General features: G+C 45.2%; 1 protein-coding gene across 1 annotated transcript in view; it reads right to left on the reverse strand.

The window, feature by feature from the left end:
- The window catches only part of NEDD9 (neural precursor cell expressed, developmentally down-regulated 9), a 37,170-nt gene extending 22,651 nt beyond the window's left edge, over positions 1-14,519 (reverse strand). Inside the window, exon 1 of the mRNA XM_054284727.1 lies at positions 14,478-14,519. Coding sequence (XP_054140702.1) covers positions 14,478-14,489 — 12 coding nt within the window. The 5' untranslated portion in view covers positions 14,490-14,519. The remainder of the gene's footprint in view (positions 1-14,477) is intronic.
- Between the last annotated feature and the right edge of the window lie 3,884 nt (positions 14,520-18,403).

An 18,403-nucleotide genomic window follows, 5' to 3' on the forward strand; every position in this document is an offset into this window, starting at 1 on the left:
TTGACAAAACATCACAGGTTTTGAGCTACGATGCTCATCTTTGTGTGTAACTTTGTGCCTTCTCACTCTGCAAACTTGTTCAGGGGCACAGCATAGTATAGCAGTAGCTTAAAAGATAAAACCCTTCTTCCCCTGCTGCCTCAAAACCACCCCCACAAAAAAACCCAAAACCTCCAAACCAACTTCAAAGAACACAGTTCCTCTGAGGCCCACCTTCTGTAGAAAGATCTTCAAGAGAAAAATATAATTCCAAAAAATAATGTGCCCAGTGACCCCAAGCAGGGTCATGCCCGTGCCATGAGGAAAGCAGTGCCCATCTAAAAGAATGTAAGAATGTAGGTATCAACCAGCACCACAAAGAGCCTCTGTGTGTAACTTAAGGGGAGACTTAGGGCAGCCAAGGAGTGTCTTTGACTTGTGTCAACACAGTTTAAGCACTCTTAGATGCACTTTGCTTGATTATGTCAAGTAGAGCAGTACCATCAACACAAGGAGCTTCACACAGCTCTACCCCCAAGCATTTGCCCAGAGCTCCAGGCAGGCTTTGCAGCTTGCCCTGACTTCTCTCCTGCTGGGGTTCTACTCCCAGCAGCACCTCTGCTATGCAGTTTTAAGCAAGCTCTGAGTTGATGTAAGACTGTTGGCTGTGATGTGTTACTAATAAGTACCATCTCCTCTCCCAGATGGACTCACCTCCCTTTCCTCTTTCTTTGCAGGCCTCTATGGCACATCCAGTTCTGAGTAGCTGGCCAAGGTATTCAATGGAAAGTAGGCAGGCTGTCTGCACTAACATTCTTGGACCCCTCAAAAAGGCCATGAAGATTTAATTTCTTGGCTCTGGTGATATTTCCAGACACATTGGAAACAATTGCTCCATGACTGCCTGGTTTTCAGTGAAGGCGGTCAGCAGAGGTGGTTATAATCCAATTGTAAGCACTTGAAAAAATATACAGAGCCCTGGATCTGAAGTGTTCAAGCTGAAATATCTCGATGCAGTACACAAACTGAAATGGTGCTAATCCACCAAAAAGGATATGCAGTTGCCTTAAAGATTTATCTTTCCTATGTCAAAGGAATAGCGTCAAGTACAGTTTAGTGTTTTTATCTGTCATATTTATCTTCCTCCTTGGACATTTCAGAACTTTTTCTTTTAACCATCCGTCACTTGTTATATCTTTCCCTGTTGACACACTGATGTTTTTCCATCATTCCTGTGCTTCTTCAAGACAGAGACTTCAGTTTGACCTTGCTCAGTGTAGCAGGTTGTGTGCAGGGTTGACTGGTGGATGGAAGGGGGATAAGCTCAGGTATCACATAAAAGGTAGGTGAACTTGCATTTCCCAAGACATGCAGGGTTGAAATGGGATGCATGAGATCAGTTTCCTCTTCTCTGAATGGGAGATCAGCTTTCAAATGTATGAGAAACACTGGCTTTACCTTTCATCAGCATCATTAGTGAGGTTGGTATAAATTAAGCTTTGGCTTGGAAAAGCAGGATTGCCATTTTGAACTCCCATGTAAACAGCAGCACTGGGGCCAACCATTCCCTCTCATGTATGTCTACTCAGCTCATCAGTCAGCAACACTAAGATATCCCAATACAGATAAAGCAGGGAGCAATTTTTGTCCATACCCTGGCAGGACTTTAGAACTATTATTTAAGCATGGTCAAAACCAGTGGTCTCTTCTTGGGAACTACCTCTATGCTCTTGCTGTGTCAACCAGGCTGCTCAGTGGATCTGAAGCTCAGAAAACAAAAGCCCCTGCCTAATCTGAATATTCAAGTCAATCTCTTATCTTTCCACATTTCTTTCTAGCATGTCTTTCACAGGGGAAATCTACTAATGGGACCAGAGCCTGTGCAACTTAAAGAAGACTTTCACAGGGCAGCTGTTTAAAGGAGGAAGATTACAGCTGGGTGGGGGAGGCACTAGCCACGCAGGCAAAATCAATGATAAATGTGTATTTTTCTGTACTTTGGTGTTCAAAGGTATTTGAAAAGCTTGATTAGCTTCTGCAGCAAAGCAATTCTCAGAACAAAGCTGAAATGGTGGTAGAATTAGAGCAGATAAAAGTTCCCATGTGAATTTTTTTTTCTAGCTGCTCATTATCTCTGTCCCAGTGACCTTCTCACCACCTGGCATGCAGCATGTTAACACTTTCTGGATGTGCTTCAAGAACTTCTTTACTGCAAACAGCTTCAGATTCTCATTGTTAGTGTTAACTCAGGCACCAGTATGTGAATTATACTAATTGGTTGCCACTTGTTTCACAGCCATTTCCCCGAGGCCTTTTAAATAGCCCAGAGCCATGCCACCAGCACCACTCACTGATGGAGCAGTGAAGCAGGAAAAATATTCCTCCAAATAAGCACTGGGACCAGAAACACTAAGCCTGCTGCTTGGTGCCAGCAGCAAAGGCGCTGCTCCTGCTAAGCAAACCTTCTGTGTTTTCCCCGACTTCATTCTTCCTTCAGAGGATTGCTTAGTGTGAGCTTCAGAAACAGTGTCACAGTCACAAGTCAGCAGAATCAGCCTTGAGAAAATTGCAATTGTGACCACAGAAAGCAAGCTTTTGGAAACCACAGGTACCTTTTACCTGCTGTGGTGATCGCGATGGTCGTCTCTACTTTTCATCACACGGAAAGAAGTTCTGATCAAAGACATCTTTCAACACCTGTGGGCCTTATCTCTAAAGATTTGACAAATCTGAATAATTTTCTCATTCTGTGGGCACTGTAGCCCATATATCAATATTCCTTCTCATTGGTCTCATCAGCTCAGAGAGTGGGGACAGTTACATGAAATTAATTGGACTTGCTCTGAAGAGGCATGGATCTGTCCACTCAACTGCCTGAGAACTAGCACCAAGTAAGCACTAAGATCTGATATGAGAAGACAAAAGCACAGCAGTGACCTTTTTGTATCACTAAATGCTAAAAAAACCTTGTCTGTTTCCTAGAGAAAGGGCAATGAGAAAATTGCCTTGGAACTTGTTTTCAAAACTAGTAAGTTGCACAAAAGTACCCTTAAAGGGATTATATTCCCAATAAAAAAGAAAAAAAATGGAGGGCAACAGATGCAGAGCTACAAAATCAAGTTCTGTAAAGGCTGGGGAAAATTACCTGATGCTAGATAGGGAAAAAAAAAATTTTGTTATAGAAATCAGCTGCATTTCATAAAATGAAGATACTGGCAGCTACCAGCTTCTTTTAATAAGACTAATACTGGAAGTGTCTGTTGCTCTCCTTTGGTCCAGTTAAACTAACTACATGACAGGAGCAGTGGTGCCCTCCTCAAAATCCAAAAGTCCCTGTGGTCTCTGTGCAGCAGCTCCATTCTCCTGAGCTCCCAGTGTTGTGACAGCCCTACTTGAAGTCATTAGTGCTTCTCTGCAGCTAATGGTGGATTGGAAAGACTCAGTTCAGCTTCTGTGTCAACCCTTGCTACCAATACTGGGATGTCTGGAAGCTGAAGCCAGGGTCAGGCCCCCACGGTGTTAATGCTCTGTACAAGCGAAACAAAAAAACCCCACATTTGTTCTCAAGAAGCTTAAATTCCCCTTAACCTTGGGCTTATGAGTGCAGTAGAAAGCATCTTATGTAAAATCACTGAAAATCGGAAGTTTTACAGTCTTCTGTTTAACAAAGTGCTATCTCAGTTGTCAGCAGGTCAAAGTGAAAATGGAGCCTGACCCTAATGACTGCTGCCTGGGGATTTCAGCTGGAACATACTGCAGGAAAAGGCTCAGCAGACTCTGCTGACTCTGTCAGAAACTGTCTAAAAGTAAGGGAATGGAAATGGATACTCTCAAGATCAAATGCAGATTACAGTGCCCGTGGTCCCAACTTTCTACATTGGTTGAGACAAAAGTAAAGCTTTCAAGCTCCCTCTAGGTAAAGTGAACCTGGGATTTGAAACTTCTGTCTGAGGTTTCCTTTAATGCCATTTAAAGTCCATTAGATAAAAGCTGGAAAGGGACAATTTGTATTCTCTGTACACCTCAGATTTTTCTTTCTTTTGCACCTAGGATGCATGACCCAGTAAGCAAGAGATGCTGCTCTGAAAACTGTCAGCTGTTCTACTTGCAGAACTCAAACAAAAAAAAGAAAAAAGACTCTGTAAACTATTTTTCTTCTCAAATCTTGGAGGAACAACAAGCCAAATTCAGCTGTATAAATGAGGTCTATTACAGAACTGTCAAAGGTGTCTACTCTTTCTTTAGCCTGTCGCAACTGGTGGCTGACACATCTGCAGCTGGATGAAGGCACATGAAAATGCTTTGAAGATCACGACCTGTTTTGGCTGCCCTTCTCTGCAGTGAGGAGACCTGACAGAATTCTGTAATTCATAGTTTGGAGGATGAAGAAGGTGTTTGTTGATGAGGCTAAGTGGCAGAAGAGGGAAGAGGCAAGAGTTAAAGAGAGGAGTGGAAACATCTACCGCTTGTGTTAGAGTAAACACACGCAGTGACGCGGGTAGTGAGAGTGTGTGAGGTGCCCAGAGCCATGGCAGCAGAGGCAGGAATAACAAATGACATGCCAGGAGATTAAACACAATGGTCTCTTTAAGGGCCCAGCGCAGAAGTGCCAGGCTCCCAGCACAGGGCTGCCCACTCGATTCCTCTCTGCCAGCTCCACAATGAATGAACGCTCGAGGAAAAGGCTCAACCAACCACGAGCACAAAGGATTCCTGCTGCACTCAGAGGTGCAATAGGAGGATACTGATCCCTGCTCTGTGCTTGGCTGCTGAGGCGTATGTTTGGTTCAGCTTTGTCTTGTTTTAGAATATTGCTTCCTGTGTGTAGAGTTTATGTGCAAACACGACTGGGTAAATTGCCTCTGCTCTTCACTGAAAGAGGGTGGGACCCCTTTTTTCTATTATTGGGCAAACTGTTTCTTAAAATGAGAAACAGCTTCTCTCCTATGTTTAGCTTGGGAGTAGGAAGGGAGGAACAAAGGAAGGAAAGGTGGGGGCAATGTCTGCGAACAAACCAGTAGCTTAATTTTGGTTGGATGACTTTTAGTTATCCATCTCATAATATTTTTGATACAGATTCCCATCTTTTAGATTTCTTAAAAATGAATGACAGGTATTCCAAAGTAAGCTTAAGCCTTTACATACCCTTGTAGGGCTGCATAAGGCCCAGTAGTAATGATGTGCCTGTGAGATAAAAGGATTGTTCTGAAAACCCTGTAAAAAGTTTTATTCTGAGATACACCATTTGCCTACAAGCAGGACTCACAGAAGAGAGGAAAATTTTAGCTCTATTGTGCCTTCTGACAGAAGGGTTTCAGTGCAAGAGTCATTGGACAGTTTAACTTCAGTTCTTTTCTCCTTTTCTATTTCTCACTGTCACTGCCCCTGGAATAAAGCATTCATTGTGCTGTGTTGGCAGGGAAAGCAACCCTTGAGGCACACTAGGTAACAGGTCTATCTGTAACAAGCAACCTATCACAAAGGCTACTTAACAGAAGTTGAGAGAGGTCAGTGAATAAGACATTCAGCTTTGAAAAATGTCTTTTGCTGGTCTGCTCAAACCTGGAAGAAGGCAATGTGAAGAGCAAAGGCAGTACCTGATACACACAAAGCTGCCCTGGAATGTTCCTGGGCAGGTCCCTGTGGGCAGTGACATGGGGAAGGGACGATGGAATGGCGACGCTCGGCCATAACAGCCCCCATCCATATACAGACCTGAAACAACTCATTGCCAGCAACAAGTGTGTGCAGGCTTTTGCTCTTTATGTCAAGATGAAGTGTGCAGCTACAGAGAGGCGGCAGGAAGTGCTACCACAGCCCCTATCAAAGAGCCTCTGCACTAGCAGGGCTCACAGCTGCCACAGCTGCAGCAGGGGAAAGGCCCCGAGCACCCAGCCTGAGCGTGGCTCTGGAACTCTGAGCTCCCTTGGCTCTCCCAGCTGATGACAAAATAAGGGGCCCAGCTGCAAGTGGTCACCATGGTAATGCTTGAGTTCACTCCTCAGGCAAAGCTCATAGCTCTGCTTTTCAGGCACTCTCTTGCTTTCTAAACCAAAACCCACAAGCTTTTGGTTTAGCAAAGATACTTCTCTGGTCAAGCGCTGCTCCCCCAAACAATTCCAACTGGTGCTCCAGCCTGTGTGAATAAAATACTTCACAATTCTGCACTGAGTGCATCAGCTTATTGCCATGCCTGATGTTTCCCAATGGAAAAGTGAGTTGAAAAGAAAGATTTCTGGCTCCGTATCTATTGAGAGCAACAAAATGATAATTCTACATTGGCAAGAAGGAAAAAAAAAACCCAGGCTGTCTCTGTTTGCTCAGACAATATTCTTTCATCTGTTGACTGAGTTTTGGTTTATTGGCTTGCCCAGTTTTGTATCAGTTCGAGGGGGTGAGATACATTACAAAGGTAATCACAGAATCATAACATCCTAGGTGTTAAATAAGCTGTTCCTGACGCCGCCAGGGCTGCACCTCATCCCAAACCCCACGTGGATGGCACAGAGCAGGAGGAGCTCAAGGGGAGCGGGGCGCTCCCTCTCCCTGCGCGCAGCCAGCGGGACAGGCGGTCCCAGCTCTGTGGGCAGTGGACACGGCTGGGACAAGGATCCTTTGGGACAACAGCCCGGGACAACAGCCTGGCCCCGAGCAGGCACCGCTGGGCTGGCACACCACCCACCCTGCGCTGCTGCCATCGCGGGCGTCACACACGGAGCGTGACAGAAACACCTAGAGCCAGGCAGAGTGCTGATCCACTCATCACATGTTCCTCTCATTCCCCCTGAGCTCCTGGGGTTCTACAGGAGTGCCGAAATCGCATTCTCTTTACTCTCTCTGGGATTACAAATCACATCCCCTGATTTACCTTCAAGATCTATTAATATTTTGGGAAATTCCACCACACCTAACTCACTAAGCTTTCTGTATATGCTTCACCCTCGTAACCGGTTTCCTTTCCCCCCACCCAAGGAAGGGTGTGATCTCGTTCCATGACTTTAAAAGGCCTTTTCAAATCTGTCTGAGGGCTGTGTGCCTTTTGTGACATCAACAGGGAGAGAGGAAAAAAAAAAATCAAGCATGCAAACAATACCCTTAAAGTAAATATGATCTCACTGTGATTAAACCACAGTACATCAGAATCAAAAAGCAGATGTAAAACTTAACCTCTTTCCCTCAGGCAAGCAATTAAAAACTTAATGAAAGGAGATCGGATGTTAAATGCTAAAGAATTGAAGAAGCAGAGCAGAAGGGGGAAAAAAAAGTACGGAAAGAAAGAATCCCAAAACGTGTGTTTTGAGTTCTCAGTTTTCCACTTTCTGGCATTTGTGAGCAGTCGTCTCCCAGACAAAGTTTCCTTAAAAAAAAAAAAAACAAACCCAAACCCTCCTTCCAAAATTAACCCTTCCTTCTGCGGCTCTGGGGAAACAATTCCAACTTGATTGTCAAGAAACCACAGCTATGTAGACACAGGACCTCAGTACTGCCACCAACTTACTTGTTTGACAGCTTCAGCTTTAAAAGTATGTTTTTTAATATTTTTTTTTAAGTCTAGAACCTCAATGAACTAGGACATGCTCTTCTTCCCCCAGGTCTCTCAAAAAAATATTCATTAGAAGGGAAAGCCATCCTACTCTGTCACTTCAGTGTCACCACCTGGGATACTACACAGCAGCTACAATTTGGGATGCCCTGAGAGTCCAGCTAACTAAAGAAGAGCAAGCTCAGGAACTCCTCTTTTCAGGCTGCTTCCAGCCCTCAACAGGCTGGTGGGACAGGAGGCACACTGCCTGTGAATGAGAATTCCAGGGGAGCCAAGCCTGGCTGGCAGCTGATGTTTGCCAGGTCCAGTCAGAGCCATCTCAGTGGCCAAAAGTCACCAAGCCTCCCAGAACAGCTCGATTTTGGCAAGCTGACATTTTCTGGGTACGTGTACCCCCAGAGAAGAGGGATGGTGAAGGTGCAGGTGAGTTTTAAGCAGCTCTGGTTACTCTGCTCAATCTCAGGCTGAAGCACAACTTCAGCTTGATCATGTAAGATCTTGATCATGTGAGAGATTGGTTTGGGCAGTTCCTGGGCTGCAAATAAAATAAAGCAGTATAAAAAAGAGAGACAGAAAACAAAAGAAAATATCTGCTTGTAAATACGCCCTCCTGTAGCAGTAAAAATTGGTTTATTACTCTAAGCATTTTAACGGGATGTAAAGTCCACAGGACAAGGGCATTCATGACACCACCTACTGCTAGCTGTATCTTAAACAGAGTGCACACTTCTGGTTGTCTTGCACTTAACTCTTTGGATCAGAAACTACTTTAGAGAGAGAATTATTGATTTTTTAATGGTCTGTATCTTCCTCTCTGTGTCTTCAGCTAAGCAGGTCATTTGCTGGAAGAACTGAGATTTGATCCTAGGCTCTTTCAGCATTTTCTAAGACTTGCTGTTACCAAATGATTTATGGTATTGCTATTGCTAAAATTTTCAACCTTGCTGTCGATGAGGCCTGCTTAAGAAAGGGCTTCTGATGTGCTGACTTGCATTCTTGTAGAGTAAACCCATTCTTATGTCTCTTCTGGCAGGCTGATCCACTCTGACTGTGAAGAAAGTGTTTTCAAAACCAACATAAAAATAGAAAGGTGAGAATAGGCCTCATCCCTATAGACAAAAAAAAATTTACAATTTTTGTCATGCTATGCACTTGTGTTTCTAGGAGTGTGAACTATAGCTTTAGCAGCCCTGTTTCATGTCAAACACAAACTACGTCCAAATCTGCTGTGGAAAAATGAGCTCCTTAAAATCAAGACAGTTTCCACTACTGTAATGTCTAGACCAAAAGGCAAAAGAAAATGGGCACTTGCCAAGAGCAGGCTGTGATAATCAGGCAATAATGCACAGAGGCTGCACTCTCAGCTGCTGTAAAGTGACCCAGCTTCACTGATGCTGAGAGCTGCAGCCATTTACAGGCAGAAGTGCCTCTACATGCAGCTCTTCTTAGCAGTGGCCTGACTTAATAAACATTGCTCAATACCTGCCAAAAATACTATTTTCATAGTCTGATCTAGCCCACTGAAGGCTCGGCATAAAGCACCTTTCAGGAGCCACTGCTCTAAGAGGAGATGTCCACTGCTTTCATGGATGCTGAGAGAGCATCTGTTATGTAAAGAAGCCTCTTCAAAAGTGACTTAGGCATTTGTGATTCCAAATGTCACTGAAAGTGGTTTCCTAGAGAGGCGTGTGGGCTTTTATGTCCTAAGAAGTTCAGCTACTTGTCTCCATCAAGTGCACCCAGAAATGGGAACAGTGCAAGATAAGGGTCCTCCACAAGGGCTGCAGCCAAGGCTGAGACTGTGCATACTCCTCTTAAGCACTCATGTTGCTTTAAAAATGGAATTAAACTCTGGACCCTGGGAGACAGGTGGGTTCCTAATTGCTGCTGGTATGAATGGGATTTAAATACTTAAAATGCTGTAATAAGTTAGTCCAAATAAAATAAGCATGGCAAGAGTGACTTCCCATTGGCCCTTAAGTGACCTAAGCAGATCTATTGTGTGCAGAAGGCACTCCCATGCCCTTAACACCTTTGATAACAGCAACAGGACATGTAGGAAGCTCTGTGCTCCTGGTTTTCTACTTTTCTAGATGCACCTGGCCTTGCTGCAATTACTCTGGTACTCATAATGGAGCACAGGCAATACACAAATACAAACTTCTCCTCAGACACCACACACAGGAGTTCAGTGTTCAGTGATCAGCTATCAGTGCAAGTATAGTCTTCTAACCCCACTTGTTGCTGGGCTTGAGATGGTAAGATTACAAAGTTGAGTTTGTCTGCAGTCTTAGGAACTGTGCTCCAACACTTTAGCAAGCTCCCAATAACACTTCATGAGACTTCTCTGATGTCTAGACTATATTCTGCAAAACAGCAGAGTTCTGCAGCCTAAGACAATAACCATTGAAATGTGCTTTCATTTTTCCTTTGCAGAAGATATTTCCATAAAGTCTTACTATTAGACAGCTTTCCTGCTCTCTGATCCGATAGGTCCCCCTGGATGAGGTATTTTGATAGTATGGCACTGTTTGGAATCAGTAGAGTTGAGTCAAGATACCTCTAGGCCAAGTAATAGTCTAACAGGCAACCTGCAACCTCCTGCAGGACCTTAAAAGCAAAAGTAAAACCATCCCAGACAAGTATCTAATGCCTCTTGCTCTATCTAGAATCAAACTGAATTGGGACAATCAAATAAATAAGGAAGGCCGTTCATTTGGTAGTTCTGCTTCCCCATCAAACACTAGGAACTACTGGACAGAGACAGATTAGGCTGCCAGTTTCTGATTCAGTAGATTCACAGCTACATAACTCAGTAGCAACTGTTAGCATAAAAAGATAGAAGTTTAGAAATCAGGTAAAAAACCTGCTTGCTGTTGGCTGCAATGCTTTGTGATGGCTCTTATTCTTCCTCTGAAATACACCCTGTAACATCCCTAAGCCTCAGCAGCTCCATATAAAACAGAAGTAAAAGTACTCTGCTGTCCCACCGAGACTTTGGTAGGGCAAGTGGACACAATTATTGGAGTTTCTCAACTACCCTGGGGTACTGGAGCACTCTCCTCTATTAAGTATGCAAATATAAATCTACAGGGAGAGTATGGGAGGGGAAGGAGGGGCACGCAGAGGCTACAGCCAGAACCTGAAAATGAAAGTGGCCCTCCAAGCTTTTTGAAGGAGACAGTCCTTCTGGATACATCTCACTGGTGCTGCTGCTGACTTGGGCCTAACCCTGCTAGACCTCAGCCACCTCATCCTGCAGGTGCACAGGTGAGACAGCAGTGAGACTCCTGCAGTAAGAGAGACAGCACAAACTTGGACAGGTTTTCCCCTTGTCAGTTTGTTCTTCTCCTAACTACATTTTACTAGACGTTACAGTTCCTACTTACTTCTGAGTTTGATTGCCACCCTGTGAGTGCTGAGATACTGGAAATAAAAAGTGAAATGAAGAGGAAGAAGGAATAAATGAAACAGAGAGGATTTGGTTAATAAAGTACAGACAGTTCTTTTCCTTTCACATGGTCCAGCACTCAAAGTCTTTCATTGCCAGGGTTACAAGCAGCTTTTCACAAGCACTTCTGGTTGGGAATATTGTATTTCTTCCCAGGGACACTATTTTGTTTGTCTTGGCGTGCAGACATTGTAATCAAGTCTATATATTACAGGACTGTGCCTTAGCACAAATGGCAGGCATTTCGAACCCTATTTAGGTTTCTTCCTTGCCCAACAAATTATCTAAAAATAGATAATCAAGACCTCATACTTTACATCTACGTCATTCCTTTTGGCTTAAACGAGGTAAGGAATGCAGGGCTTTTTTTCTTCTCCTCTTTCACTGTTTGGAAGTTTTAGTAAACAGACAAGTCCCCTTTTCTTCCATCCTTCCCCCTCTTACTTTGTCTTCCATGTGAACAGCCACCCAGCTACAAAAGCCTTGTTATGATAATGTCTTCTCCCTTTTGCTTCTGTTGCACTTTTATTGCCTGAGATAAGAGTGCAGGAATTGGGGGCCAGATACACCCTCTCCCATCCATGTCCTTCCCTCATCATGGAAACCCACTGGAATTTCTGTTGCTACAGAGTACATTGTAGCTAGCTGTAACTGCTCCATCCTTGGAGTCACAGCCTGGGTTTAGTTCCAGAAAAGGCTGACCCTACTCCTGGATTACAGAACACTGGAATGGAGTCCCGTGAGAACTTGATGGGGTGCAGTTTTGTTGTACATGGGGATTCAGCTCAAAAGCAAGCTGTTGTCCTCAAAGAGCTGAGGTGCTGCCCTCATGCAACTGCACCCCTGCAGGAATTACTTCTGAAAGCAGCTTTTAGACAAGCAGGACTAAGAAATGCTCCAAACCAACACAAGTATTTCTTATGCTTAACCTTTCCCATCTTTCCATAGCTCAGCTAAAATAACTTCTGTGTTCTCAGGCTTTTAAGTAGTTCATGAATGGGACAGCAGGACCTGACCTGGGGTTAAGTTTCTCTTTGCTTTAAATAGTCACAGAATCACTGAATTTCACACAGTGTGCAAAAGCTAGACAGTGGTGAGGAGACATATTTAAGGTAAAATTCTGAACTTGCTTAAGTCCACAGGGATTTTCCCTTTCAGAGGATTCAGACTTGAGTGCTAAGATGGAAAAATGCAATGGACAATAAAAGAAGCCTAGATGAAGGAAGAGAGGGAGGGAACAAGTTTTGAAAATGTCTGAATAAAAAATGTATAGATTGTGTACCAAAAGGATTTCTAGACCAGAAATGACCTTGGGTTTAGTCACACTGAAAGCAAAGTCATGAGTGATGGAGAGACATATTCAGGGTCTCACCCGTGAATCAGTTCCTGTTCTGTCCTACTCTTAAAACTCTGAATTAAACTACAATGAGCATTTCAATAATTTCTTCAAATGAGGCCTTACAGACTATCACAATGAAAGGAAGGAATGACAGGCCCCAGTATAACACTGGGAGCAGGTAAACAGAGCCAAATCTGCACCTGGATGCTAAGCCTCCTCTGAAGTGATATGTCCCCAGGCAGGCCATTAACATTCTCCGTTCCTTTATTTCATGTGTACAAGAAAAAAAATAATGTTTTTCTACAGGAAGATAAAAGAAAGAGAGAAAATACAGAAAGAACAAAAGAACAAAGAATGAATGTGCAGGTATTTTCTTTGTGTATTACTCTAGGGATAAGAAATAGATCTAAGAATGTTTGTCCCAGTTAAACATTGTAACTACTTTACATTTCCCAGGGAAAGTAAACACTGTAATCCAGCAAGAAGGCTTTTGAGGCCAAACCCCTCCGTCTTCTCTTTTTATTTATTTATTTTTAACGGCTTGTTCTTTCTCTGTCTAGTCTTCTCTGTCTAGAATTACGTAATCACAAACCAAATCCAAAACCCTCATTCCCACAATACAGGGCAAAGGAAACATTACAGAGCAAGGAAGACTTCCCCCTTTTGAGCCACCTTATCTGTCCCTATTCTTGCAGGGCCACTGGCCTGCATACAAGAAATCAGGAAGCTGTATAACTATGCAGGACCATTATTTTGCTCCTGGGATACAAGTGCTCCTTGTCCCTGGGCAGCCTGAAAGCAGTTTGTGAGCTTTGGACTAACAGCGACACTGCTCTTCTACCCTCGAGTGCCTGATGTTTTCTGCTCAGAGTAACACCTTCTCTAGGCAGGTATAAAGTCTACCTGGGCTGTTCAGAGGTGGAGCAGATAGAGGAGAACAGATAAAATTCATCTCAGACTTCCAATCAGTCAGTTGTTTGAGACACAATTAAAAAAAAAAAAAAAAGCCATGAGCTCCACCTCAAAATTGTGAAAACCGCGGATTACCTTTGTCAACCCACATCTAACACAATTTCTTTTGCCTTGTCTTTCCATGAGATGGAGAAACTGGCAGTTGCTTTGGAAACTTAACTCTGACCTTTCCCAAAGTTTGGCTTGAGAGACTCTGAAAACTTGGCCTGAGCTCAGAGATGTACAGAGGAGCACAAAAATCCCTGCACGTTTACCTGGGTATCACTCATGCATCTCACACACACTGCCACTCCATCAGCACCCTTTCACACCACGCTGCTTCACTTTAGTACAGAGATGGACTTCACTTCCAAAGCAACTCAGTCTCCAAGTAAGTATATAGCGTGTGACATTTCCAAAATCACCTTTTTATTGACGCTGAAGTTATTTTTGGCAGGGCAAGGAAAGTTTTTCCTTCCCTCCCCCTTTTTTTCCAATCGCACAAGATTACGGTATGTCTGTACAGTAATCTAATGCCCCGTGGGCAATTCTGTACCTTGCCCAGACATTTCTAAGTAATATTAGGACAAAAGGGTCTACATTTGTGCCTTTGGGGGAAAAAAACAAAAAAACCAACGAACCACAACCCCCTCTGGTAAAAAGTCGCTAAAAGACATTATTGAATAAGCGGGGATGATAGGAATTAGTATGGGGGATAGGTTACCCATTTTTAAAAAATGCTAGGGGTTTTTTTCCCCCCTCGCTTGTGATCCATCCAACAGACCGCACCGTGATAAGGAAACATTCACAAGCGCCTGGAACGATGTGAATGAGCTCCCGGGAGGATCGGGGTACCTGTCCCAAACGCGCCTGGCCATCACGCGCCGCGATCCCGGGCTCACCCCGTTATCCAGGGCCGGCACCAGCGGGAAAAGCGAGAGGAGCTCCTTCTCCCCGCACCGCCAACACCGACACAGCACCCGGGGGGTCCCCGCAGCCCGACCCCTTCCCTGCGCCCTCGTTCCCCACTCCGCACGGGCACCTTCCCGGGGCTCTGCGCCCGGAGGCAGCGCAGTGGCGGGCAGACGGGAGAGCTGGCCGCCCCGCGGGCACACGCTCGCCTTGAGGGGGTGCGGAGGGGAGCCCCGGGCGGTCGGACGCGGCCCGCAGCGCAGTGCGGGTCGCGGCGCGGGCTCGCTGCCCGCCGCGCTCACCTTGTACTTCATGGCTGCGCCGCCTCCGCGCCCCGCCGCATCCCCGCGCGCTCTGCGCGCCCCGCCGCGCGCCGCCCCGCCAGCCCAACGCGCTCATTTGCATAGCACCGCCCTCATTTGCATGGCGCTCGAGCACGAGCCGGCCCCGCCCCCGCACCCCCCGCTCCCGGACCGCGGTGGCGCCGGAGGAGCCGCGAGTTCGAGACCGGGCGCGGCGCCTTCCGCCGCTTCCCTGCGCCAATGGCCGGGGAGAGAGACCCCCGCAGAGCGAGGCCTGGCGGCCCTGCTCCCAGGGACCCCGCCATGCCTTTTCAGAGCTGCTCGCCTTCACTTTTCCCCGGCGGAAAGGGACCTGGGAGCACAGGTTGACAGCGGCTGAACAGGAGCCTGCGTGTGCCCCGGGAGGCCAATGGCATCCTGGTGTGGGTCCGCACTACTGTGGCCAGCAGGACCAGGGCAGTTATCCCTTGTACTGGGCGCTGGTGAGACCACATCTCAGGAACTGCGTCCACTTCTGGGCCTCTCACTGAAAGACCTTGAGGTGCTGGAGCAGGTCCAGAGAAGGGCAACGGAGCTGGTGATGGGTCTGGAGCACAAGTCCTGTGAAGGGAGACTGGAGGAACTTGTGGGTGTTTAGCCTGGATAAAAAGAGGCTAGTGGGAGACCTTGACACTCTCTACAACCATCTGCCATGATGTTGTACCCAGATGGGATTTGGTCTCTCCTCCCAGGCAGCCAGCAACAGGACACGAGGACATAGCCTCAAGATGTCCAAGGGATGTTCAGGTTGGACATAAGGAAGAATTTTGTCTTGCAAAGGGTGGGTAAGCCATTGGAATCCGCTGCCTAGGGAGGTGGTTGAGTCACCAACCCTGCAAATGTTCAAGAAACAGCTGGAAATGGCCCTTAATGCCATGGCCTAGTTGACAAGGTGGTGTTTGGTCAAGGGTTGGACTCCATGAACTCAGAGACCTTTTCCTTTTCCAATTTCCTAATTGATTCAGTGAACCTTTCCCGTCCGTCCCTCCCATAGCCATTTTTTCTCACGTGCAGCTCTTGGAGGTGCTGAACACTGCCTTGTTCATGTCTTTGCAATTATTTTTGCTCTCACTCATCCTCAGAAGATGATCTTTTTCAACTACTACTGCTCAAATCAATCTGCCAAGTGTTGGCTTTGCCTGGCTGCAATTTTAACGCTGATTAGACTCCAGAGGCCAAGAATGCTTTAATGGCCTGGAGATGTCCATTATAAAGAGTGACCATTGTAAATAAGGATTATTTGGAAGAGAGTAATAATTAACTCTGGTATCTTGGAAGCAAGAAAGAGCAGGGAAAATAGATGTGTGGTGATCCTCTAAGCTTTTCAAGTTGGATCTCTTAATCAGGCATGATTAATATGGTGCATGTAATAGGAATCTTTGTGTATGGGACATACTCCAGCTTGTTTAGAGGAACAGGAAATAAATTCTCTCCTTTTTGCCTGCGCTGAATCTTACCCAACATTTTTAGGTCACAGATGGACTCAAGGCTGTTTCTGGTGGCCTAAGGAAAAATAGCAAAGAATAATCTTGTACTAGCAGATTACAAACATAACTACATTCCATAGTACAATATTATCCTTAAATTCTCATGTGATTAATCCTCTAGAGAGGGATCCTATTGCTAAAATGGCTTCTTGACTGATAAAGAATGTCATACTTTTATCTGCAATCTCCTCTGTTCTCCAGTTCCAGCATAAAATATGTGGCTGTACTCTACAAATTTACTAATTGAATGCAAAAATACTTTTTTTTCCCTTATGCTGTCTTCTTGACTGCACATGCTGTAATAGGTCATGGGTGTGTGTCCCTGTCAGTACAAAATAAGTCTCAGAAATTTGTGAGAAGGACAAGTTCCTGCTTTCTGAGCCACTGTGGCTGGGCTGTAGCTTTGATGCTCCAACCCCTTGTAGGGGTTTTTCTCAGGGCCCTTCTTTCCATTTTTGTTGATTCTTCTGATTTCCCAAGAAGAAACGTGGGACAGATGTTATTTTATATGCACTGGGGTTAGGGCAGGGCTGTTTCAAGTGCAGCATCAAAATAAATGTGGGTAGTTTCAAGAGAGTAAAACTCACTTTTGTGCTGTGTCCTTAGACACCTTAATTAAGAAAGGAATTCCTCCAATGATTATGTATAACCCAGCTTACTATTAAGAGAGTGCAAATCTCTCTGGAGCATTTCTTAATTGAAGAGTTAAGAATCAAAGAAACACTGTTTTTCTTTTCGCATGTTTTTGCTCTTCATACTCCAAGTTGAAAATTACTTTTAGATACAGAGGATGCAATGGCTGAGGTGTTAGTATGATATTGGACTAGCATCCAGATCTCCTTCCTTGAATAAATTCTGTATAATCTCTCCCCATGGCACCATTACCATGAAGATAAATGCATTAAGGACTGTAGAATCACATCAGTAAGAACCAAGTAAGTATTGGAGACAAAAATAAGTAACATCATATTTCTGACTTCACCTATATTTAAACTCAGAGAGCATCTGGTTTCCAGTCATCCCACCAATAGTGGTGCTTTTCTTGTAATTGGTGTTTTTTCAGAATGCTTTACAATCACATTATGAAACCTAAGCACATTTGAGAAGCTGTGCCTTCTGCTATTATTTTAGCTTGCATTGCTTTTAATGTGTTTAAAAAGTCCCTGACTGATTTTAACATGAGGCAACAGATGTGTCAGTATGAAATTCTAGTTGTAATGTTCCTGCGCGTGTATTGTTTTGCCTTTATCGCTCTCCATAACTCTTGTTAAATACTTTTACTTAGATGCCACTGGAATGACACTTTGGGCACAAACCCCCAAAGTCTGTCAGTGTTGTACTTCACAGTACTTTACAGTGCTGTCAGTAGCTGTACTTTACAACTCTGAAGGAGCAGGCACAGGAACTGGTATTTTATGGGGGGAAAAAGAGGTTGCCATCGCTCAGCACTGCGCAGTGAAGTCCCACTGCTCGTTTTATTCACCCTCCCTGCCCCTCTCTCACCTACTGCATTTACCCTGAGGGGATTTTTAATTTCCCCCAGGGTAGAACACTCCCACTCAGAGGGACAACCGCAGCAGAGCCGGCAGCATGGCGGAGCTCCATGGTCTATCACGGATATCGGGAATTGGATATACCTTGAAAGAGGGATTTGTAAACGTGATCTGCTGAGCTCCTTGTGTTGCTGTAAGAAGCTGGGATTGCAGCAGGCATGTCTGTGGTTGGCGCAAGCGCCCCGCTGCTCTTGGTGACCTTGGCGGCAGGCGTGCCTTTGCTGGGCAATATTGTATTTCAGGCACAGCCTAGGGAAGTTTTGAGGCGGTTGCCTTGGATAATCAGCTCAATTATACAATGCAACTTGCTGATGAGGAAGCTGGGACCAGGCATTACTGATGTCTGTGTTTCAGAGGCAACTTGAGCTCTATTGCCAGGATTTATAACTACAAGGTCCCATTGAAGTTCTCAGGAGGGTAATTCATGTAATGTGCCTTTTTTGCTTCACAGCACAGCAATGGCTTGATTCACTGCCTCATATTTATTCCACTGCAATTCTAGCAGAGTAGCAAATGAGTTCTGTGACTTCGTCTTGTGCCTCTGTCAGTGGCTTTTGTTTTTTTCCTTGCTTTTGCTGACGGCAATTAATATTACTCTCTGCTATTTGGGCAACCTACTGCTTGTATCCCGCTCTCATACCCCATCCTGCTGAGCCTATCACTCGCTTTATTTCCAATCATGTCTCTGCTCTGTGTCTTCCCGCTGCCCTCCTGGCTGCCAGCTGGGGTGCTGAGGTGTTTGGGAGGTGGCAGCAGGTGAGGTTATCGCATGGGACAGCCGCAGGGATTGCTTATCAGCTGGGCTCTGCGGCTGCCTGCCCCAGCCCTCGGCATGCAGCACGGCATG

Source organism: Melozone crissalis, unplaced genomic scaffold (assembly GCF_028551555.1).
Source record: "Melozone crissalis strain CALT ecotype California unplaced genomic scaffold, PUWL_Pcris_2 ptg000042l_1, whole genome shotgun sequence".
Lineage (NCBI taxonomy): Eukaryota > Metazoa > Chordata > Aves > Passeriformes > Passerellidae > Melozone > Melozone crissalis.